Consider the following 24,542-nt stretch of genomic DNA (forward strand, 5'->3'; position numbering starts at 1 on the left):
ACAGCCTTGAGGAGACATGAGGATACTGAGATGGGGTTAAAGCGGCTGCCATCAAGCACAACAGACTGCAGCCTGTTATCTGAAAAACTTTTTACCCATTTTAGTGTTTGACCTCTGATTCCATAGTCATGTATTTTCAGCAGTACTTTAATTCTCATGACTGACTTTGTCGACAGCCTTACTGAAATCTAAAAGAATCAGATCTACTTGTGTTTTTCTCATATACTGAGGTGACCAAGTTATTTACCAGCATAAAAAGTTGCGTAACACATGACTTTTTCCCTGAAACCATGTTGGAGATGGTAAAGGAAGTTATCGTTGGTGAAGTGTTTAACAATGGAAGAGGAAACTATGTGTTCCATAACCTTACACAAAACACATGTTAAGGAAATTGGCATATAATTGGCAGGGAATGACTTATCGACTTTCTTGAAGGGGATGTTTATGAGCCTTCATCAATTAATTTACTTTTGGAAGATAACCTCTATACTCTATAGGATTGGAGATAGCTCTTTGGAAAGTGTGTTGAGAACAATTGGTTTAATTTTATCCGAACCACAGGCGTTATGAGGGTTTAGGTTATTGAGAAGTTTTTAGTAACTTATCCTTGCGGATGTCTTGACTTTCACTTTGAACAACAATATTGTGGTCACTGATGCTTGGGATTTCCTTCCATCGGTTCAAAAGATAGACAGTAGATACAAAATTGCTAACAGGCGGACGGATCCATGGGCGGAAAACAGAAAATGAAAACTATGCAATAAGTCATATGTGTAATTGTACTGTTATTTTGTCATAGAAATCCGCTACTGTAGAATGGTAGGAAAGACAGGGCCTTTCAAATGAATAGACTATTTGAAAGACCCTGGAAAGACATAACTTAGCAGAACAGAGCAGAATTTTGTCTGTGTGTGTATTTACTTTATTCTTATTGACCCTTAAAGCGGCTTATAACATAAAGAAAGGAGAAAACAGGTAATATTATGCAACGGATATTGTAGAAAGAGTCCGATTGTCGAGCTATCTAGGGCTGATTTGCTTTGGGTTTCCTCGTAATACGGTACGTAATTGTACGGGCATTTATCCAAAATTATTTGGACTCCCTCTGCCTTTTCCCTATAAGTAAACATTTGGAAAATCAGCGGTTGCTTTAAATTTTCCTTTTTGATAGAAACATTAAGTACACGTATTTATATCACAACTTATTAATCACTTATAGCTCATTCTGAAAGTATGAGTAGTAAACGTTCAAATATGCGAAATGGGTAAGCGTTGAATGAAAGGTTTTCACATTTGTAAATGGCAAATTGATAATGACATGTTCCAGCTTGTCAGATTTTTAATTTCATAGAATAATCTAATTAAATAAATTTGAATTATGTCTGTATCTAATATTACACAGATACCTTTATGTAAAGTTACAGTTGATGTGTATTTCAAAAAAAAATGTCATGTTTGAAAAGAGTAACAGTCTGTCTAATTCTAATTTCTATGGACAATGCTTCAAAATGGGCAGATCTAATCTTTAAGATGCCAGATTAGGGATGGCATAAATTTATAACTTTATAGAAGGTAGAACTCAATGCTATCAAGATTGCAATATGTTGCTAAATTGGTCAGAACAAATCTAGATAACTGTACGCTGTGGCCCCTAGTTTGAGTCACGGTCAGGCTTACACAGTTTTCTCACCCTGTGACATTTGGCGCCCAATGGGGGGGGGCTGTCACTGCATATAGGTCAGAGTTTAATTAGCATTGCTCTTTAAGACTGAGAAATTCAGAAACAATATCAATAGAGCGGGCGAGTATGTGACTGTCACAGCTCAGAACTGTTCACTAGGGGAGAAGATGTGTAAGCGGCCAGATAGCTCTGTCAGTAGAATTGTTGAAGGGAATTCAGTTGGTCCCAAGTTCATGTCCTGGACAGGCTGCACATTTTTCTCACCCTGTGACATTTGTTAATTTCTGGTGAAAAAAATGAACCACCAATATCTTTTGTCGCCAACTTTTGGGACAGCTTGTATTTTCAAGATTTTATTGACTGATAAGAACCCTATTCAATTTATTTTCCAGAAACCCATTTGCTGTGGACCCTTTACCAAAGGCATATTACCATCCCTCTCCAGAGAGGCCATTAAATAAGACTGAAAAATCTGTGAGTTGTTTTGCTTATATAATGTATAATGTCAATATGTTGAACTATGTTCAAGATATGAATCTCAATTCCTAATGAACCATGCAACATTCAGAAAGAAAAAATGTTTAAATTTTAGACTTTTTTTAGCATATTACAGTCATGTATTTCTATTCAAATTTGTGTGTGTGTTGTTTTTTTTCTGCACCAGTATTTAATTTCAAGCAGCCAAATTCTTTGATTATCAATTACTTCTGTAATCCTAATTTAAACATATATGTAAAGTCAATTTATTTTCTAGATGTAATTGCAAAAAGAAAAATATAAGGCAATAGTAAAGTCAATTGATTTTCTAGATGTAATTGCAAAATGAAAAATATAGGGCAACTGTCACAGTTATAACATAGTCTTAGAATTTCCAAATTCATATTTGTTTCAGATTTCTATAAAACCAAGTTCTAGCACAGATGATGCTGAAATAAATAATGAAGAAGACGATAAAATAAGTCCATTAGATGAGATGTTTTTAAGAGGTACTAACATGTACCAAACAAAACCAAGTAGGCCAAATGACACAGACGATGAAGTAAACTTTGATGAGTCATGGCCTTGTAGCGAAAGGCCATCATCAGTGAGGTAATTCTATATAAATAAACAGTTATTTTCCCTTCAAGTTAAGTATTTTACAATATTAACATCAATATATTCTCTAGGGTCTATGATCACATTTCTAGAAGCAGTGCAGAGGTTTCATTTCATTTAAAGGAGATCATGGGTCATTATTAGTTTGTCAGAAATAGGAGGAGCGTAGACAATACAGAGCTGGTAAAGACTTCAAAATTATTGTAAGCGTTTATCGAAAATTAGGGCGACTTTTTCGCTTTTCTAAGCGATCCAGGCGAAATGGAGAGAGACAAGGTGACTTTGTTGCTCAAGTCGCCTAGAAACGTGATCCTTGTGTCTGTTTGGAAGAAAAAGTCAAGCTCAGCTTAGCTGTTATAATTTCTGCACAGATCAACACCAAACTTGAACTTCTTGCTTATCATGACAAGCTGCCGCTTTAAGCCAAGGGGTATAATCCAGAAAGCATTATTTTTTACAAGTTGTGTCCCTTTTTAGCTCGACTATTCGATAAGAATAAGTAGAGCTATTGCAGTCACCCGAGCGTCGGCGTCGGCGTAACCACTTATTAGCTCGACTATTCGATAAGAATAAGTAGAGCTATTGCAGTCACCCGAGCGTCGGCGTCGGCGTAACCACTTATGTTAAAGTTTTTGTAATAGTTCAAATATTTTCAAAGTCCATTGACATATGGCTTTGAAACTTTGCACACTTGTTCACCATCATGACCCCAACCTGTAGACAGGAGGAGGTAACTCTATCAAGCATTTTGACAGAATTATGCCCCTTTTTCGACTTAGAATTTACGTTAAAGTTTTTGTAATAGTTCAAATATTTTCAAAGTCCATAGACATATATGGCTTTGAAACTTTGCACACTTGTTCACCATCATGACCCCAACCTGTAGACAGGAGGAGGTAACTCTATCAAGCATTTTGACAGAATTATGCCCCTTTTTCGACTTAGAATTTACGTTAAAGTTTTTGTAATAGTTCAAATATTTTCAAAGTCCATAGACATATGGCTTTGAAACTTTGCACACTTGTTCACCATCATGACCCCAACCTGTAGACAGGAAGAGGTAACTCTATCAAGCATTTTGACAGAATTATGCCCCTTTTTCGACTTAGAATTTACGTTTAAAGTTTTTGTAAATAGTTCAAATATTTTCAAAGTCCATAGACATATGGCTTTGAAACTTTGCACACTTGTTCACCATCATGACCCCAACCTGTAGACAGGAGAAGGTAACTCTATCAAGCATTTTGACAGAATTATGCCCCTTTTTAGCTCGACTATTCGATAAGAATAAGTAGAGCTATTGCAGTCACCCGAGCGTCGGCGTCGGCGTCGGCGTCGGCGTAACCACTTATGTTAAAGTTTTTGTAATAAATCAAATATTTTCAAAGTCCATTGACATATGGCTTTGAAACTTTGCACACTTGTTCACCATCATGACCCCAACCTGTAGACAGGAGGAGGTAACTCTATCAAGCATTTTGACAGAATTATGCCCTTTTTCGACTTAGAATTTACGTTAAAGTTTTTTGTAATAGTTCAAATATTTTCAAAGTCATTGACATATGGCTTTTGAAACTTTGCACACTTGTTCACCATCATGACCCCAACCTGTAGACAGGAGGAGGTAACTCTATCAAGCATTTTGACAGAATTATGCCCCTTTTTCGACTTAGAATTTACGTTAAAGTTTTTGTAATAGTTCAAATATTTTCAAAGTCCATTGACATATGGCTTTGAAACTTTGCACACTTGTTCACCATCATGACCCCAACCTGTAGACAGGAGGAGGTAACTCTATCAAGTATTTTGACAGAATTATGCCCCTTTTTCGACTTAGAATTTACGTTAAAGTTTTTGTAATAGTTCAAATATTTTCAAAGTCCATTGACATATGGCTTTGAAACTTTGCACACTTGTTTCACCATCATGACCCCAACCTGTAGACAGGAGGAGGTAACTCTATCAAGCATTTTGACAGAATTATGCCCCTTTTTCGACTTAGAATTTACGTTAAAGTTTTTGTAATAGTTCAAATATTTTCAAAGTCCATTGACATATGCCTTTGAAACTTTGCACACTTGTTCAACATCATGACCCAACCTGTAAACAGGAGGAGGTAACTCTATCAAGTATTTTGACAGAATTATGCCCCTTTTTCGACTTAGAATTTACGTTAAAGTTTTTGTAGTAGTTCAAATATTTTCAAAGTCCATTGACATATGGCTTTGAAACTTTGCACACTTGTTCAACATCATGACCCCAACCTGTAAACAGGAGGAGGTAACTCTATCAAAGCATTTTGACAGAATTATGCCCCTTTTTCGACTTAGAATTTACGTTAAAGTTTTTTGTAATAGTTCAAATATTTTCAAAGTCCATTGACATATGGCTTTGAAACTTTGCACACTTGTTCACCATCATGACCCCAACCTGTAAACAGGAGGAGGTAACTGTATCAGGCATTTTTTTACTATCAAGCACTAAGAATAGTCGAGCATGCTGTCCTACCGACAGCTCTTGTTCGACTTAGAATTTACGTTAAAGTTTTTGTAATAGTTCAAATATTTTCAAAGTCCATAGACATATGGCTTTGAAACTTTGCACTCTTTGCACACTTGTTCACCATCATGACCCCAACCTGTAGACAGGAAAAGGTAACTCTATCAAGCATTTTGACAGAATTATGCCCCTTTTTCGACTTAGAATTTACGTTAAAGTTTTTGTAATAGTTCAAATATTTTCAAAGTCCATAGACATATGGCTTTGAAACTTTGCACACTTGTTCACCATCATGACTCCAACCTGTAGACAGGAGGAGGTAACTCTATCAAGCATTTTGACAGAATTATGCCCCTTTTTCGACTTAGAATTTACGTTAAAGTTTTTGTAATAGTTCAAATATTTTCAAAGTCCATTGACATATGGCTTTGCAACTTTGCACACTTGTTCACCATCATGACCCCAACCTGTAAACAGGAGGAGGTAACTGTATCAAGCATTCTTCGTACTATCAAGCACTAAGAATAGTCGAGCGTTGCTGTCCTACCGACAGCTCTTGTGTTAAAGTTTTTGTAATAGTTCAAATATTTTCAAAGTCCATTGACATATGGCTTTGAAACTTTGCACACTTGTTCACCATCATGACCCCAACCTGTAGACTGGAGGAGGTAACTCTATCAAGCATTTTGACAGAATTATGCCCCTTTTTCGACTTAGAATTTACGTTAAAGTATTTGTAATAGTTCAAATATTTTCAAAGTCCATTGACATATGGCTTTGAAACTTTGCACACTTGTTCAACATCATGACCCCAACCTGTAAACAGGAGGAGGTAACTCTATCAAGCATTTTGACAGAATTATGCCTCTTTTTCGAGTTAGAATATATGTTTAAGTTTTTGTAATAGTTCAAATATTTTCAAAGTCCATTGACATATGGCTTTGAAACTTTGCACACTTGTTCAACATCATGACCCCAACCTGTAAACAGGAGGAGGTAACTCTATCAAGCGTTTTGACAGAATTATGCCCCTTTTCGACTTAGAATTTATGTTAAAGTTTTTGTAATAGTTCAAATATTTTCAAAGTCCATTGACATATGGCTTTGAAACTTTGCACACTTGTTCACCATCATGACCCCAACCTGTTAACAGGAGGAGGTAACTGTATCAAGCATTTGTTTTACTATCAAGCACTAAGAATAGTCGAGCGTTGCTGTCCTACTGACAGCTCTTGTTTAATTTAGAATATTTGGGACCCAAGATTATTGACAGGCGTTGTTCCTTAACAGACTAGGGTAAGCACCACATGCAGCAATCTTGCCTATAAAAAGATAGTAATTAGTAATTATTCTTGAAGAATAGTATGTAAATGAAATTACATCAAGTAGCTATTGGCTGGACATCTTTATAGGAAATTCATGGAGGTCTGAGTGTTAGTTTATCTCTAAAAGTGAGCAAAAAATTCAGCATGATTGATTAATTAATTTAATTTCAGCTTGAATGGCTATGAAGATGACAGTCAGTTTCAGCTTCATGAATATCTGTGTCGTATAGACAACTTGATTGGAACGAAGCCTAACTCTGATCCAAACATGGATAAAGCCTCACTGCAGGAGCGGAGAAGAATGCCTGGATCAGCATCTCAGGGTACTGGAGTGACTGCATCTCGAGATACTGGTAAGTCTTAGCAAAAAATTGCTCTCCTGTGAAATGCGTGTCTCATAAATGATTGAAATGATCAGATTTTATATGGAACATTTATGATAAAAAAATATTATTTCATTTATAGAGTGCATTAATAGTTCAATGAGTATTCAGAAATGAAACAAGCTTGTGGTAATTGAATAAATTGAAAATTTTAGTATTACCCTTCAAACTATTGTCTGATGGTTCCACCAAAATAAAACCCCAGCAGTCTTTTATATTTTAAACTATCAAAAAATAAAACAAAATAATTTAAGTTTAATAGCAATAAATAGTATTTCAAAATGGATGCAACCTGGTAAATGTTAAAAAAATGCCTAAAAATGAAATTTTGAAGTTTTTCATACATTTGTTCATACAAGCTAGAATGATTGATGAAATGGCCCTAGGTTTCTATATGCTGTCTTTATTGGTAGTGGCCCTACTGTAGTTAGACTTTGACTCAAAAGATTTCTTCCTTTTAGGGGATCTGTACTGATATTATTGATGCCGACTTACACCAGTGTTGAAGAAATGTTGTTTTAATGGATTATATATGATTTTTTTTTCACAGCACAAATGAAACTTTTAAAATTTTTGTTCACAGGGAAACCATTTAAGAGTAAAATACCTGTAAAAGATACAGGTCAAGGTGGAAGACCTAGCGGCATGCAACCAGATGTTAATACAGAAACTGATGGATCTGTTTTACAAAGGTAATTTTAACTTTATTAATGCTAATGTGTATAATGACATTTATATCCTACCACCAGTTATAGGGCCAGGCTGATCTGCAAATCTGTGCAGTCTGATAAAATTTGCTATTGTTGTGAACCCTTAACCTGCTTAAAATGAAAGTGAAATGAGTTGCGTCACAACAAAACCAACATAGTGCGTTTGCGACCAGCATGGATCCAAACCAGCCTGCGCAGTCTGATCAGGATCCATGCTGTTCGCTATCGGTTTCTCTACTTGTAATAGAGTTGGTAAGCGAACAGCATGGATCCTGATCAGACTGCGCAGATGTGCAGGCTGGTCTGGATCCATGCTGGTCGCAAACGCACTATGTTGGTTTTGTCGTGACGCGGCTCAAATGTTAAGGGATGGTTAATGCATGAAATCATTACTGAATGGTTAAAACCCTGCATAAAAGTAGCAGCATATTATTTTGTTCTGGAGCAATTTATTCTGTTCATGTACACTATTCATGTGTGTTAAATAACAGAGACATTCTATGGTATAACTTCTTTGAGAATCAACTATAAGATTGAAGAAGGAACATAATTTTACTGCTCGTACATTTTATAAAAATATTTCATTTGATACAGCATTTGGCCCTTAAAATCTTTAAACACAACAATACACTCATTGGCAAAATTTTAATTGCTTTGTAAAGTTTCATGGATGTATTATTGATATACATGTATTCAGTGCAACTTTATTATTTATCACATCAACAGGTATATAAATAGATTCAGGAACAGCGCCCCTATGAGTCGAGAGGAGAGAGAAGGAAAATCTCAACCGTCATCTCAGGATTTCTGGTGGTTGTCAAATGGAGCGCCACCTACTGAGGTGCGGGAGAGAAAACGTGAAAGGAAGGAGGAGGAAATACCCGGTCCCTCTTCTACCACACCTCTGACAACGGTCAATCTAGAAAAATATAAACAACTACAGAAGCTTGCTGAGAAACAGGTCTATTTTTTTATCACAGTAATTAACTAAATTTTAAATTTTTGATTTTTCCAATTTCACAACATCTGCGAATTTGCTTTCTTAAGATTTGCTAATGAGCTGAAAAACTACCGAAGTATTCTTGGATTAAAATATTTTTCTATAATCCTGGTAGCTGTTGCTGTAAATAGCTGGAAATTCTAAAACCAGTATCATATTAAATACTGTAAAACACTTATTTTTCGCGAGAACCTTATTTCGCGAATTTGAGGCAAAATGTCCAAAATAATTATTTCGCGTCAACATGAATTCGCGTCTTCCCGAAAAATGTGAAACCGGAAACCCGATGTCATTCGGATAATTTCTGTCCTGTCCGTTCACTAACTTTGCGTCGTTTATTGTGCGACGATGCATTTATATCCGTATCGATTTTTCTGATAGCTTGCTAATCTTCTTGTTAAGTGAAACCGTCTGTCTAAAAATATGTCAACAAAGTTTGATAATTATTTGATATGTGTTCACTGTGTTTGTCATGTATTGTCCCTGATTATACTCCGTGCCTCTAGCATTGTTACTAGTAATGCAAAGTGTTAAAGTTTCACTGATTAGCCATTCAAAGGCAAGCAGACGAAAATCAATTAAATGGTACTGTAATTTGCCTAACCTGTAGTAAACAATTATGTTTACCCTCCGGCTTAAACTGTAGTACAATACAATAGGATACAATAAATAGAAATGTTACAAACAACTCGCAGGTGCTAAAGCATTTGTACCAAATACCAAAACAGTTATTCTGAAACACTTGAATAGCTACATGATGTAACTAGAACTGGCTTCGATACTTTCCCGCAGATATATATCCATGTGTACGCATTTTCGGATAGTGTTCATTTTCGGACAAGTGTATAGACAAAGTGAAATATTCGCGAGAAATATGAATTCGCGTCTTAGAAAACTCGCGAATATTAGCGAAAATAAATTTCTCGCGAATAATAAGTGTTTTACAGTACCCGATCAGTACGATTTTGATCGGCTAATAGTGATATACATGGTAAGTTGTGTAGTTAGTTCATGTTAAGTTATATCCAACACCCGATTATTGCTAACACCAACACCAAATAAATATATTTCACTTTAATGTATGATCACAATTAACATAGTAACTTCATTATTTCAATACCGACGTTGCTGAGTTCGTTGACGACGTCATGACGTTATGACGTCATAATCACGTTATATAAAGTTTACCAAATAAAAATTAGATGAAATTAACATTAATTATACTTTCTTTCTTTTCTTCTTTTCTGTGATGTTTTGAGTCATTAAAAAAAATGTAAGATATAAAAATGTTAAAAATTCTACAAGTCTATATAAAATCTTTTGAAATTGTTCCTTCTTGTATTACACTCAGCAGATCATATCCAGATGCCCCACGCTTAGTCATACAGTCAGCCAAATGATGTTTCCCTGGGCACCATCGAATTTCTTTGACTTCATTTCTGGACAAAGATTCACTGATTGCAGCTATATCTACACGAAGACGCTTGTCATCTACTAACTTGGTTGAATTCACAGCTTCTATTACACTTCTATTGTCCACATAAGCAATTATGGGTATTGTGTTTTCGATCATTTGTCTGTAATAATACCCACATTCTAATCCTTCTTGTAAACTGAGTGCTTCAGCAGCAATTGTTGATCGTACTACCCTTTTTATTTTGTTGGTATGCCAGGAAAGCGGACAACATTTTCCAGAAGTGTCCATTAACCATACTATATAAGCCGCAGTGCTCCCTGTTCCAGAATTTATGTTGCACAAAGATGCATCTGTGAAGACTGCAATCTTCCAATCACCTACAAAGTTGCTCAATTGTGGGAATCTAATAACAGACTTGATGTCTTTCAATCTGTTTACTGCTTTGATCGCCTGAGACAGATCACTCATTGTAGCTTCCTTGAGTTTAGTGCTCAAGTCTATCAACTCAAATGCCAAATCGGGCCTTGTTCCTTGCACCACCCAGTTAATCTGACCAATGATTTTCCTGAAAATAGTTTGTTCTTCAGATGTTAATACTTCCTGTTTATTCTTTACTCTCTTTGTGTCAATCTGTCTGCTCTCTATGTTTTCCACATATCTAGATTGGTCCAAAATAATTCCTTTGCTCTCCTGAGAAATCCTGAACCCGATATAATCAAACTGTCTTTCTTCAATTTTTCCTGCTACAAATCGTTTACGTAACTTAGTCAGGACCTTCTCTAAACATTCGTCCCCAGCATGAAGAAAGTCATCAACATGGCAACAAATAATGCCCTTTAGCTTGTCTCCAGTGTGCAGAAAGAACATCGCTGGATCCATCTCTGATATCTGACACCCCAATCTAATTAACTCTTCTTTCACACTTAAATAGAATTGTCTTGCTCCGTCTTTGAGGCCATAAAGTCCATGTTTGAGTTTCCAAATTATTCCAGTGGCAGTGTCACTTTCCTTGGGGGGTTTAAGGTAAACTTCCCTCCTTATTTCTTTTCCCTGCAAAAACGCTGATTTAATATCTGTGGTTTTTACAGTCCAATTATTTACAGCTGCAAGCGTAAGAAATGTTCTAAGTGTTCCTTTTCCCACTGTAGGACTGTCACTTTGCATCACATATTCTTCCTCAAATCCGCGTACCACAAGTCGAGCCTTTGTTTGACCATTTTTGTGAGTTATCACCCATCTTGTTGACAAAGTAACTTGACCAAAGTCTTGAATTTCTTCATATGTGCCAAAGTGTTGCAGCTTCTGAAGTTCACAAAGTTTAGCAGATGTAACTTCATCATCAGCACAAGTCTGGTTCACTACCAAATTTACCTCATTTGTTACCAATTTCCATTGAACTGCTTCTAAATTAATACTCCGCTTCTCTTTGTTGATAACTTCCTCTATATTATACCAAAACTTGTTTCTGCCTGTTGCTTTTCCAGCCCTTCCTAGTATTTTTGCTTGTATCCACTGATCTGTATTCTGTGTTCTATATCGTATGTTGTCGTTTGCCTTCAATGTCCTTTTTTCAGGTGAAATATCATGACTGTTGTTATCCAAATTAGTTGATAATCTATCTGTATCTGACAAGTTTGAATGCAAGTTCTTACTCGAATCTGAATCTGAGGATGGTATATCCTCATTTAAGGTCTGTATATTTGTCTGACCTGAGGTTTGCTGGTCAGCTGATGTGCTCCCAGTAGCATTGCTTCTTTCATCGTTTAAACTTTCATAACTGTTTGCCGCCTCATGATAATCAGAACTCAAATAATCATTTACCTTCTGCAGCCTGTTAGGTGATACTCGCACAAACACTGCTCCATGCCTAACAAACACCACTTTTCCGTCTTGAAATACCACCTTTCCAGGTCCAAGCCAACGCTCTTTGCCCTCTCGCTTGTAGAAAACATTATCACCATGTTCAAAAACTTGTTCAGAAGCCCTTACTTTATTACGTAGAGCTCTCCTTATTCTTTCATCTGCCTCAGACTGTATGAATGCTCTCCGAGCAGCATGCAAAACATTCAAATGCCTTGCAAATTCCTCACTGCTAGTGGTCCCTTGTAATGCAGGCAAGTTGTCACTCATAATATTTGGAATATTTGGGTTCTGCCCAAAAACAAGCTGATGACTGCTAAAACCATTCCACATCTGTAAAGAATTTCTTGCCATATTCGCCCATGATAGTAACGTCTGCAAGTCTACTTTCCCACAATCTGCCTGTAACTTAATCAGCATCATATCTGTTATAGCATGCACTCTCTCACATAAACCATTCTGAAATGGACTTTGTCCAGATGTTGTGCATAATTTAATGTTCAGTATTGACGTGATCTCTCTTACTTCATCTGAATTGAATTCACCCCCGTTGTCAGTCATTAATGATCCCATTACGCCAAACTTTCCTACCCATTCCCTCATCAGTGCATCTATTATCTTTTCTGGCTTCTTTCTGTCGATAAACGTTGACACTGTATATCTGGACCACATATCTATAATGTGTAAAATCCAGCAGCCATTCCATTGCTTAAGATCCATCGCAACTTTTTCATTGAACTTGGTAGCCATAGGCATACCCACTACAGGCCTCGATGGAGTTTTTGCATACATCTTGCAAAGTTCACAATTGTTACTAATGAGATCAAGAGTTTCCTCAAATTCTTCTCTCCAGATACCTGCATCTTTCATAAGTGCTGACAGCCGTTTCTTAGGTGGGTGTGCAAATTGCCTGTGCAATTTCACAAAAGTTTTGTATCTCTCATTTTTGCTTAAATCATCAAAGTTCACAGCACAAACACTTTCTACAGGTACCTCTACCGTCTTATCTATTGGAATACAATAATGACCTGAAGTTGTGAAATTTAAGGCCACCTCTTTTCCCATAATGCTAGCTGTGTCGTTTTCTAGATCCATTTTTATAGCAGCCCTCTTCATGGCTGTCCTAAACAATAACAGGGGAATGTCTGACTCCACGACATCTGTTTTGATGAAAACATCTTTGCCAGCAATCACTGCAGGTATACAGTATTCTCCTTTTGATGTAAGGCATGTCCCACCACCAAACTTGAAAACTCTCTGACTATCTAATTGTGTTACTCTCTGTTTATCTTCAACATCTAATGACTGAATATAATTATTCATCCAGTTTTTACCACACACTGTACTGCTGCAAGCACTATCAAGAACAGCACAATTTCGAGCATCTACACCCAAACGCTGAACATCATCCTTGTTGTAACCTGTAAACAATACTGCATGTTCCTCTTCAACAGCATTCACTTTCTTCATGTTTTCCCAGCTATGGGGGCATGCCTGAAGCAGATGCCTATATGAACCACAAGACTTGCAGGTAAGCGTTCTTCCATCTGGACCAATAGGATTGATGTTCTTTGTTAGACCTTTTCTGCGACTGTCTTGAGCAATGTCTGGTCGCTGAAAATCTTTCATGCCTGATTTTCCATAATTCCCCCTTTTCCAGTTTCCTCTACTGCCTCCATTATAATTCCCTTGTTGAATTCTTAATTTGGAGTAACCTGCAGCAAGTAGTGCCTCTTCATTTGCTGCAAGAAAAGCAGGTTCTAGTTTGACACTTGAGCTGCCACTTGACATATTCATGTCACTACCCTTAAACTTTTTCAGTGACTTCTTAGCCTGTTCGTACAATGTAGCTTTTTCATCATAATTCATACCAGTCAAAACTAGCAACCGCTCCTCTTTGGAAATGTTCGCCCTCCGAAGAAGTTTAAAAGCCAAAATTTCAGCAGGCAATGTCATACTTTTCTTTTCAATTTTCCGATACTTGGCATCAAATACAGCTACATACTCATTAATCGATTGTCCCTCATATCTACTAAAATCTTCAAAATCTTCAAATTTTTCCAAACTGTCTGTTAGATCATCTTTGGCAAGATGCTGGTCCAAAAATCCAATAAGAATAGTTAATCCATCATCACTTTTTAGCTCGACTTTTCTATGAAAAGGGGAGCTATCCTACTCGCCCCGGCGTCGGCGTCGGCGTTAGCGTTAGCGTTGGCGTCACACCTTGGTTAAGTTTTTCGTACCACCCCACTTTATTTCAGAAGTATTACAAGTATGGCTTTGAAACTTACCATACTTGTTCACCATCATAACCTCCATCTACAGACAAGAGTACATAACTCTGTCAAGGTTTTTGACAGAATTATGGCCCTTTTTTGACTTAGAAAGTGTATTGAGCTTGGTTAAGTTTTTTGTACCACCTCACTTTATTTCAAAACCATTGGAGGTATTGCTTTGAAACTGACCATACTTGTTTACCATCACGACCTTCATCAACAGACAAGAGGACATAACTCTGTCAAGGTTTTTGACAGAATTATGCCCCTTTTTGACTTAGAAAATACATTGAATATGGGTAAAATCCACTTATTGCCTTAACCCTTTGAGATATTGCTTTGAAACTTTTAATGCTATTTCACATCATTACCCCCATCTGTACGCAAGAGAAGGTAACTCTGTCAAGGATTTGTTTTTTAAAAATTAAGGCCTTTTATCGACTTAGAATCTTGGTTAAGTTTTTTTGTACCACCTCACTTTATTTCAAAACCATTGGAGGTATTGCTTTGAAACTGACCATACTTGTTTACCATCACGACCTTCATCAACAGACAAGAGGACATAACTCTGTCAAGGTTTTTGACAGAATTATGCCCCTTTTTGACTTAGAAAATACATTGAATATGGGTAAAATCCACTTATTGCCTTAACCCTTTGAGATATTGCTTTGAAACTTTTAATGCTATTTCACATCATTACCCCCATCTGTACGCAAGAGAAGGTAACTCTGTCAAGGATTTGTTTTAAAAATTAAGGCCTTTTATCGACTTAGAATCTTGGTTAAGTTTTTAGTACCAGTCCACTTTTTGACTGAACTGTTTGAGATATTAATTTGAAAGTTGGAATACTTGTTTACAATCATGATTCCCAAACATGTCCAGGAGAAGGTAATTCTGTCAAAGATTTTATTTGAATTATGGCCCTTAACTGTCAATGTTTTGTATTATAGGCAAGCACTAAAAAAGTCGAGCGCGCTGTCTTACGGACAGCTCTTGTTAAATCCTCGATTTGTATTTGGTCAAACACCTTTTCACGTATTTGAGATTCATCATCCTCTGGTAATGATAAAGCAATTGCAATCCCTTGTTTGTCTTTTCTAAGTTCTGTAATCTCCCTCCATGCCAACAATTCCTGTTTAAAACGCTCATACTTCTTCCCTTTTGTTAGTACTGGAGGATTTATCCTGGTCGCCATATTAACCCTTTAAATGTTAAACACAATCACCAAAATGTAAGCCCTAATACACCATAAATGTCTACACTTTGTAAGAAGATCTGGTAATACGCTCTGCTACCACTTGTTAAGTTAAATCCAACACCTTATTAATGCTAACGCCAACACTAAATAAATATATTTCACTTTAATGTATGGTCATAATCAACAAAGTAACTTCATTATTTCAATACCGACGTTTCTCAGTTCGTTGACGACGTCATGACGTTATGACGTCATAATCACGTTATATAAAGTTTACCAAATCAAAAAATTAGATGAAATTAACAGTTCATTCCTTGATCAGATAAAGCTTAACTTATAAGAAATAAGTAATACTGCATTTATTTTAGTTAGGGTAGTCACTAAAAAAAGTGATATGAAAAGTCTTCTTTAATTCAAAAGTCGTAGAAAATCATTACAGGGTTTCTCAAACCATATACCGGAGTCACCAGGTGATAAAAGAACGATAGATCTCCAAGAGAGAGCAGAAAAACTACTGGAGAGAAGGTTGGTTATGTAATTGTTATGTTATTTTTCTTTAAAGCAGCCTGCCTTCAGATTCATGCTTATTTTTATGGAAAAATTTTAAAATGTATTAAAAAGTAAAATACTGCCAGGTGAACAAAGAAAAAAATTTTCACATTGCAAACTTTAAGCTCTATGAAAAATTACTAAAAATAGGTCATAATATTAGTAACACTGTAGAAATATGGTGATAAATACTGCAAAATGAGTCAATAATTGGATATATCATGAATTGTGAATATTTTTACTTTTCTTGAAATCTTAGTATATTTTTCTCAAGATTAATTTTTCTTGAAATACTTCTGCTTAATAATATGGTTTTTTCCCTAGTACAAACAAGCTTTACGGAGCACTACTGTTTACAATATATAAATCAGTGGTTATACCAATTTTCGAAGCTGTAACTGTATAAGCTTGTTTGTACCTCCTGTTTAGCTGGGGAAAAAACCAAAATATTCTGGCTACCAGAGCAAGTCTATTGAATGCATGCAACATTAACAGCATTCAGATATAATGTTTGTTTTACTTAGGGTTAAGATTTGCACTGCTGTATTTGTATAATAAACTATTTAACATTGAATCTGCCTGTTCTCAGTTGAATTTGTAATAAGATTCTTGTAATTAGCATTAAAAATAGAATCTGGACAGACTGCTCTTAATTTTCAGCTCATGGTTAAACATAATTTATGGATGTGTTGAATAAAGTACTTGCTTATTCCCATAGATTTAATAAAAAAAAACTGTCAACAGAATATTAGAGGGGAAAAAACATCCCATTGTCATATCACATGTCGAGAATATTTCAAATAAAAAAGTGTGTGTCTTAATATCTTTATATAAATCATAACGCAATCATGAAGAGATAACATCAATTTCTAGATAAGATATGCTTAAATACATATTAACTGAATTAGAATTGTCATTCCAGTTCCAGTACTGTGTTATCCACGGACCCTGCAGTATCTACTGAAGGACTAGGCAGCAATACGAGTGACATGTCTAGTTTGGAGGAATATACATACAGACCCAAATTTGCCAATTATCTAGGTAGAGAATTTTTAAAAGATTATAATTGTTTTGAAAATTTGATTTCCTTTTGTCCGTTGTAATTTTAAGAAGATCTATAGTTATGAGTGCATATATTTTGATGTGACATCATTTGCATTATACAAACATAGCCTTAAGACACGCGAAATGTTGTGTTATACGATACTATAGGTGTGTCAATGAAAAATGGTTCTTTTTCACTTCAGACTATCTTAAGTTTTGGTATGTGATAAATAGAATATTAAATTTATGTAAGTTCATTACTGAATTTATTATATACTTATAAATGAAATATTGATGAAATAAAATGCGTGTTTTCATTTTCCGTATTTTCACTGTAAAAATTTATTTTTCACTGCAGTGAAACATATTTTCCGTATTTTCACTGGTGTCTTGCCGGACTACTTTCTTTAAAATTCTGCCGGTACACAAAATTTAAGGGAAAGTCTTTCAAATTTTAATGTCAAAAAAGGACAAAAATGTATATAATAAACAGAAAATTCAAGTTTTTTCTATAAATACATGATTTATTTTCATCTTGTGGCATGAAAATTATTATATTTCACTCGTGGCTACCTACCGCCACTCATGAAATATTTATTTTCATACCACTCGATGAAAATAAATCATGTATTTATAAAAAGAACTTGAATATCCTCTATTTATTGAACTCATTGAATAAAATAATATTATGTGCGCCAGAGGCTCACATAATATGATTTCATTCAACTTGTTCAATGTATTCAGTAATAAACTTAGACTCATTCAATATCCTCTATATACAATATAAATGCATGATTCAATATTGTTCAATGTCACCCATTTTCAGACAGTAAAACTGAACAACAAAAATATGCCAATCCCCCACTATTTGGTCAGAGACCCAAATCTGATAATGCAGGGTACCAGCCTTCAATGCCGGGTCAGAGAGCCCCATCTGTAGACGATCCTTTACATCAATGGAGGTTAAGGCGACGGATGGAACTAGCACAACAGTCAACACCACAACACACTCCACAGTTTGACTTTATCAATAAAACAGAGCAACAGGTAAACTTGAATTCTAAATTTTATTTCAAAAAGTAACTTGTTGTAACAAAGAGTATTTACTATTTAGTTAATTTATTGTACATTGCCTGCACTGTTTTTATGTGATAATTAGCAGACACCTGTCTTGAACTCTTCATATGTTAAGAAAGATGGAAAGGATTAAGAAATAATGCCATTACATTTTCTCTATTTTGGCAGAATGCTATTGTGTATTCCTCCTATTAATTATGTACATGTACATTGGTTTTATTTGCAGAAAAAAATAGATGAAAAATTAGAAGAATTTAAACAGAGATTGTCTGGCCGGGTTCCGGCTCATTCACAATTTACTCCAGCTCCAGCAATTCAGCACCAGGAACAAGTATGTCTACCCATAGATAATTTTCTCAATAATGATGAGGCTTATTTTTAAAAAAACTAGTAGTGTATTGATTATATGAGAAATTAAATGTTTTGTAAAACCCAGTATGTTTTCTTATAGTAGTTTTGTATGAATTTTTCACAATACATTATTATAATAATATATACATCATGTTTTAGCATACATGTATGATAAATTTTCAGGATATTAATTTTATTGTCAGCACATATTTTTCTTCTTTTTCCCCCATTGTATTATGCATAAAAGCCTAAAATTTTACTAAAATATTATAAAGAGTATGTGTTGATTATTTTGATATTTTAGTAAAACTAGTTTTGTAAAATGATTATGTATTTCATGATTTAGATTACCTTAAATGAAACATTTACGATAACAAATGTTATCACTTACCATAGACAAACCAATACAAATTCACAATTTTTATGTTCATCAAATCTTCATTTTCTGTTTTTCATGTGGTGTTAACAGTGCAGCTTAACATTCAACAAAGTTAATAAGTGACAAGTCTAGAGAAATTGACAAATATTTTCAGATTTGGTTTTAATTTATTTACAGTCTTCACAGCCAGGAGATCGGAGTAGATTTCATGAACCTCAAATTGCCAGTCCCAGCCTACACCCTCCCCGACCCATAACTGAACCTGTTGAGGAAGTAGATCCCCATCTTCACCTTATGTGTGACCTTTTACCCTGTCCTCATAGGGGTCAAATCCAAGGAACCAAGACACAGGGAACGAGCAGTGGGTCTAGAAATAACTTCAGAGATAATTTAGATTCAAGAGATAATGCATCGTCAAGTAAAAATGAAGAAAATGATAAAATGAGTGCATATAAACAGTATTTAGAAGCTGAAAAACCTGATATTGAAAAGGCCGGACGTGAAACAGACCATGTCAATGAGCATGAAGGGAATCCTGACTGGCAGCCAGGTCTGAGGAGTATTCAAGAAATAGAAAATATGGTAAAAGACATTGGAGCTGAAAATTCTGATGGTCAGGCATCACCAAGACCTGATAAAGAAAATGACAAAGGGAGTCAAAAATCAGATAGACAAGGAAAAGCAGTAAAAGATGGTAAAAAATCTAGTCCAGATAGTGAGTGTTCGCAAACAAACTCAAAGCATTTAGTAGAAGAACATCCCAAGAGGGATGAGGGACATGTAGAAGTGAAGGATAAGAAAGAAAAAGTTTTAAAACCTAAACATTCAAGTAGTCCTAAAAACAAGAGGAGAGGTGTCAGCGAAACAATAGGGCAGGTATGTCTGCTTTATGACTTAAGATCTTAGTTTCTTTAAGTTACTTGTATTGTGAAAATGTATTGATATATCTTTTCAAGGTATTTTCCCTGAAATGAATAGGGAAGATGTACATAAAATAGTTTGTTTTTACTTAATTGCTGGGTATTAGTTATTTCTTTTCTCTGAAGATATATATTTAGTGTTTAATAAGCTGAAATTGACTTGATAAGATTATCTTTACCTATTGTTGAATAATACAATCTTGTCAACAATGATGAGTATAACCTCTAAATACACACGGGACAAAATCAATATGTAACAAGTACAGAATAAATTTGTAATTACATACACTTTACAATATGGGAATTTTTTTGACAATTTATGTTATCCAGAACTTGGCAAATGTGGGTTTTTCCAAGCTTATTTCCTGGTGCAAACAAACTTTAACTGTTATAGCTTCACGGAGCACTATCGTTCACAATAGATTAGTCAATCTGTTGCACTTACTTTCGAAGCTGCAATAGCTTGTTTTACAACCTTATTAGCTGGGAAAAACCTGAAAATATTATTGTTTCCGCACAAAGTATCTTAAAACAAAATAGCTGAATATCATACGAGCTGCCGCATAATAATATTTCTCATGCTGTTTGTTTCTCGGACTTACTAAAACTTAATACAATTATTACAGGTTGTTAAAGAGCATTTATTCAGTACATCCACCAGTACAGTGTTATCAAGCGTTGATAGTCTGCCACCATCAGCTTCTGTTGATAAGTTGCCATGGAAACATAAACCACCATCACATGACCAGTCACATGATCAGTGTAATAATAATAAGCTTGAGCACGATGGTAAGTATATAATCATTAATGTAACAAATCAAAATAAATCTTTATGAGTGTAATCAAATTTTCAATTCAGTAACCAAATACGCCCATCAGTGCTATGAGTTTGTATTTCATACATGAGAGTTTCTATCTTTGTTACAAAAGTTTGTTGGTCCTCCAATGTAACCTGCTTAAACCCATGATAATACTAAGACAACAAATAATTCAAGAGATTTTCTTTGTCACATAAGTGATATATGTCTTAAAATATTTTCTTAGTTTTCTCATTATGAAAAGCTTGCAGTCATTTGGTAAAGAAATATTAGAAATATCAGAAACTGAAAAATACAGATAAAAGTGTTTTAATAAGTGTAATGAGGATATTAAAACCTCTTTTACTAAAACATAAGAAAATGCTTTATGAAATTCAGGATCAAGGTGATACACTTTTAGCTTGACTATTTAAAGAATTTGAGGAGCTATTGTACTCACCCAGGTGCCGGGGACTGATGTCAAACTTCAGTTAAGTTTTTGCGTTTAAGTTGGTATCATTAAAACGATGGAAAGAAAAGGGTTGAAACTTCACACACTTATTTTTAGAGTATAATAAGGCTACTATCCAAGGCCCATAATTCTAGCTTTGACTTTAACAGGATTATTGCCCATTTTGAACTTAGAACTTGTACATTAGTTGAGCTCACTGTCCTACCAACAGCTCTTATATATACATGTACATATACAATGACATAACTTTTTGAGGCGCCGTCAGTTCAAACCCATTTATTTCACCCCAAGCATGATAAAGCGTTCTTTTTTAAGATCAGCATTTGTTTTAAAATAATTTTATCAACATTTTCAGAGGTACCATATGAATCTGATGAAGATTTTAGTGAGGATAATTTACTGCAGATGTTACGCAGACAAAGATCTCAATATGAACAACAACTACAGTAAGTGCTTGGATTAACAGGTTTAATGTTCCCATTTAAGTACCAGTAATTTGTAAGCCTGTCTGTCCATTAATGAGGGAATTGAACATCTTGTTGTTCTTGCACTGAGGAGTCATTGTAGCAGATATATTTTGTGCCAAAAATAGCAGTTACTTACTGTGCTGCTGAAAACACAGCGCAGGGGCATTCACGGTGATTGTCTCCACAAGTATGGGACTCTACAATGGCTCTATTAGTCCCAGTGTAAGGTCTCTACTATCCAAAGAAAATGGGGGGGGGGGGGCTTTGGTTAACATGATGTTTATAGCTTTTATGTAGATTGTGCACATTGTCAAACTTGCACTTTGTGGATAGATGGTACCATAGGCTAAATTAAGACACTTTAGATATATAATACTCTTTGCAATATTTTTTTCTGTATAAAACAGACACAGTTAAAATGTCTTTAAAAATGTTCATCAATTGGGGGCATGCTTTTTTTGTCTTCCCATTAATTAACAGAAGTTTTATGATATGAGTTGTAATGTACAAAGGCCGTGAGTTGTATTGTACAAAGACTGTTCACAATGCCTTGAAGTGATATATCCAGGTTTTCAGTTACAAAATTGTATTAGAAAAAGTGATTTGTAGATCTATGATATGTTAAAATCATGTTGGTTTCACATGCTATTGTTAATTATTTTCATTTATATTTTATTTTTCAGGGAGATTGACAATATGCTGATGAAACTCGAGGACAGCTGATATCTTTCTACTGACAACTTGCTCTTGTTGCATTGTATGATAAACTGTGATATAAATTATAGTGCTTTCAAATTATGGACGGCTATTTATCAATACATTTATATTTATATAAAATTATTTATGTACATGTATTTAATATCATTATGTAATAAAAGTTCTTTGAGCAGTTTAACTTGCTTTATTTGTAAATTTAATCAAAGTAGATGATTAAAAATGGTAAGAAAATGGACAGTGTATTCTCTATACCCAAGCTTTGATAAGTTGGGTGCATACAGTATTTATCTTCTCTGTAACCTAGTCCAAAAATTACTCATTAGGCTTCATACTCAGATACAACATAGTTTTATATCAACAAATGAAATTTGACCATGAAACTTGAATAGCCTTGACCTTCAATGTCAAAATTTCAGAATTTAGGCAATTTTACAAAGCTAACTTATTAAAAGACTGTTTTCCATGGAAAATCCAATTTCAAGCACAAACAGCTGTTCATAAGCTTGTTTGATAATCCATATATATAAGATTGACATCAACTTTTAATGAATATTGTATAATTTCAAATGCAAAATAAATGTATATCTGTAAGTGTATAAAAAGTATTTTGATACCTATATGGTAGAGAACTATATAAGGTTTCAACTTGAAACTTTGTAGGTAGTTAGATCACATTAAGTAGAAGTGCAGTGCATAAGAACTATAACCCTCCCTTCCCTAATTTTGGAGAAATTGCCCTTAGTTTCTTTTTTAGACTTTGTCTTTTTGTCCTCGACATAAACTTGTATATTACCGTATAAGAGGTTTTTCTGCGGGCTCCAAATTCTGCGTTTTTTCCAAATTTTGGCATGTTTTTATTCCTGCGGCACATTCTTTACACAAAACGTGATTTAATATCTGTGGTCTAAGTCACAATACTCTACCTATAGCATTTGCATTTGTTTATTGTAGTCACACCAGAACGGTACAATAATTAATACTCGCTTGCAAACAAATCTAATGCGCAACAATAGACACAAATACATCTTTTGATCTGAGTGAAATGACATGTGAAAAATATATCCCTGTGGTATCTTCAATTTAAATTTATAATTGACATAATTTGCAATAAATACATCCTTAAAAACACAGATTACAACAATTTTATACAACTAGATGAACCGCCAACTGTCATAATCCGGTAATTTTTATTACTTTAGACACAATTCATAATGTAGGACACATGTCGTAATAGGTTAAAAACCAAAACATGGAGAAATATTCTGTGGTTTTTATTTCTTCAGTGCTGAAACCGACTGCAGAATACGCAGAAATAAGGTCACCGCAGAAAAATCCACTTACTCAGTATATATTATAAAATTTATGTTGGGCCAACTTGGTTGAATATTGACTAGTTTTAATACTGACCATGCAACATACAATTTTAGCTACTTGGACAATTACATTATTAGTTATAAAGAATTTTGACAAGTTATATGGGCCTATATAAACAGTTGATTGGAAATACAATCTGAGCGGCTTATAACCTGTCAGAAATATTTATAACGAATCTATAATACAGCAAGCATCTTCTGAGATTTCTTGATAAATTGACAGTTAACATGTATATAAAAATATATAAACGTCATGATTATCCAATGAAAAGCAATGTTACAAACATGCAGTATTATAAAGACAATGATTCCTTAATATTTATCTCACAAAAGCCTAGTTTAAATTTAAATTTACCTATCTCTGAAACTAAATGCATACATGTGAACTCTCCCACTTTAGGCGGGAGACTCCCACTTTCTTCAGCCATATTTTCAAACATTTTTCTTAAAATAAGGGGTATTTTCACAAATTAAAGATATCTCCCTATTTTTGATGTAAAGGTAAGAACTTCCTTCTTTGTTTATTGCCAATTCCAAATTCTCCCTCTTTTTGAAGAAAAATCTCCCACTTGATCCTCAAAAACAGTTCACATGTATGTAAATGGTTACTGTAACTATACATGATACTTCTTTTAGTTAAAGTGTGTTGGTATTTTTTGATAAATCAAATTTAAAGGGTAACTGATAATTATCTGAGGGGTCTTTTATTATTAGATATCATTAACAATGATAGGGGAATTTGCCAGTCGAAAGTAATCATGAGAGACTGGGTCCAACCATGTTGTTGGATATATTTGAAGGATGCACATATCGTTCCATTGCCAAGGACCAGCTATTTATTGTAACAAAGTAGGCTACTGAAGATTTTGAAAGGTTTTAGTGATTTTCAACCTTAAGAAACATTAAAATTAGTTCCCTGTGATCTGAAACGTACCGGTATCAATCGTTTATT

The 24,542-nt window shown here is 34.7% G+C and overlaps 1 protein-coding gene across 1 annotated transcript; it reads left to right on the forward strand.

Moving 5' to 3' along the window:
- Positions 1 to 1,076: 1,076 nt before the first annotated feature.
- LOC132750752 (uncharacterized) lies at positions 1,077 to 22,384 on the forward strand. The gene is made up of 14 exons (XM_060740787.1): positions 1,077 to 1,265; positions 2,074 to 2,155; positions 2,574 to 2,770; positions 6,772 to 6,953; positions 7,567 to 7,675; positions 8,420 to 8,654; positions 15,884 to 15,969; positions 16,916 to 17,034; positions 17,864 to 18,084; positions 18,341 to 18,445; positions 19,022 to 19,720; positions 20,391 to 20,553; positions 21,389 to 21,479; positions 22,184 to 22,384. Exons 1-14 carry the CDS (start codon positions 1,234 to 1,236, stop codon positions 22,221 to 22,223), a joined length of 2,361 nt encoding a protein of 786 aa, XP_060596770.1. The 5' UTR covers positions 1,077 to 1,233; the 3' UTR covers positions 22,224 to 22,384.
- Positions 22,385 to 24,542: the final 2,158 nt, after the last annotated feature.

Source organism: Ruditapes philippinarum, unplaced genomic scaffold (assembly GCF_026571515.1).
Source record: "Ruditapes philippinarum isolate M1 unplaced genomic scaffold, ASM2657151v2 ctg12085_1_1_1_1, whole genome shotgun sequence".
NCBI classification, from domain to species: Eukaryota; Metazoa; Mollusca; class Bivalvia; order Venerida; family Veneridae; genus Ruditapes; species Ruditapes philippinarum.

Coding starts and splice junctions, on each gene's coding strand:
- LOC132750752 (XM_060740787.1), top strand. CDS start 1,234: ATGAGTAGTAAACGTTCAAATATGCGAAATGG. Junction 2,156..2,573: donor TAAATAAGACTGAAAAATCT/GTGAGTTGTTTT, acceptor TATTTGTTTCAG/ATTTCTATAAAACCAAGTTC. Junction 8,655..15,883: donor AGAAGCTTGCTGAGAAACAG/GTCTATTTTTTT, acceptor AAATCATTACAG/GGTTTCTCAAACCATATACC.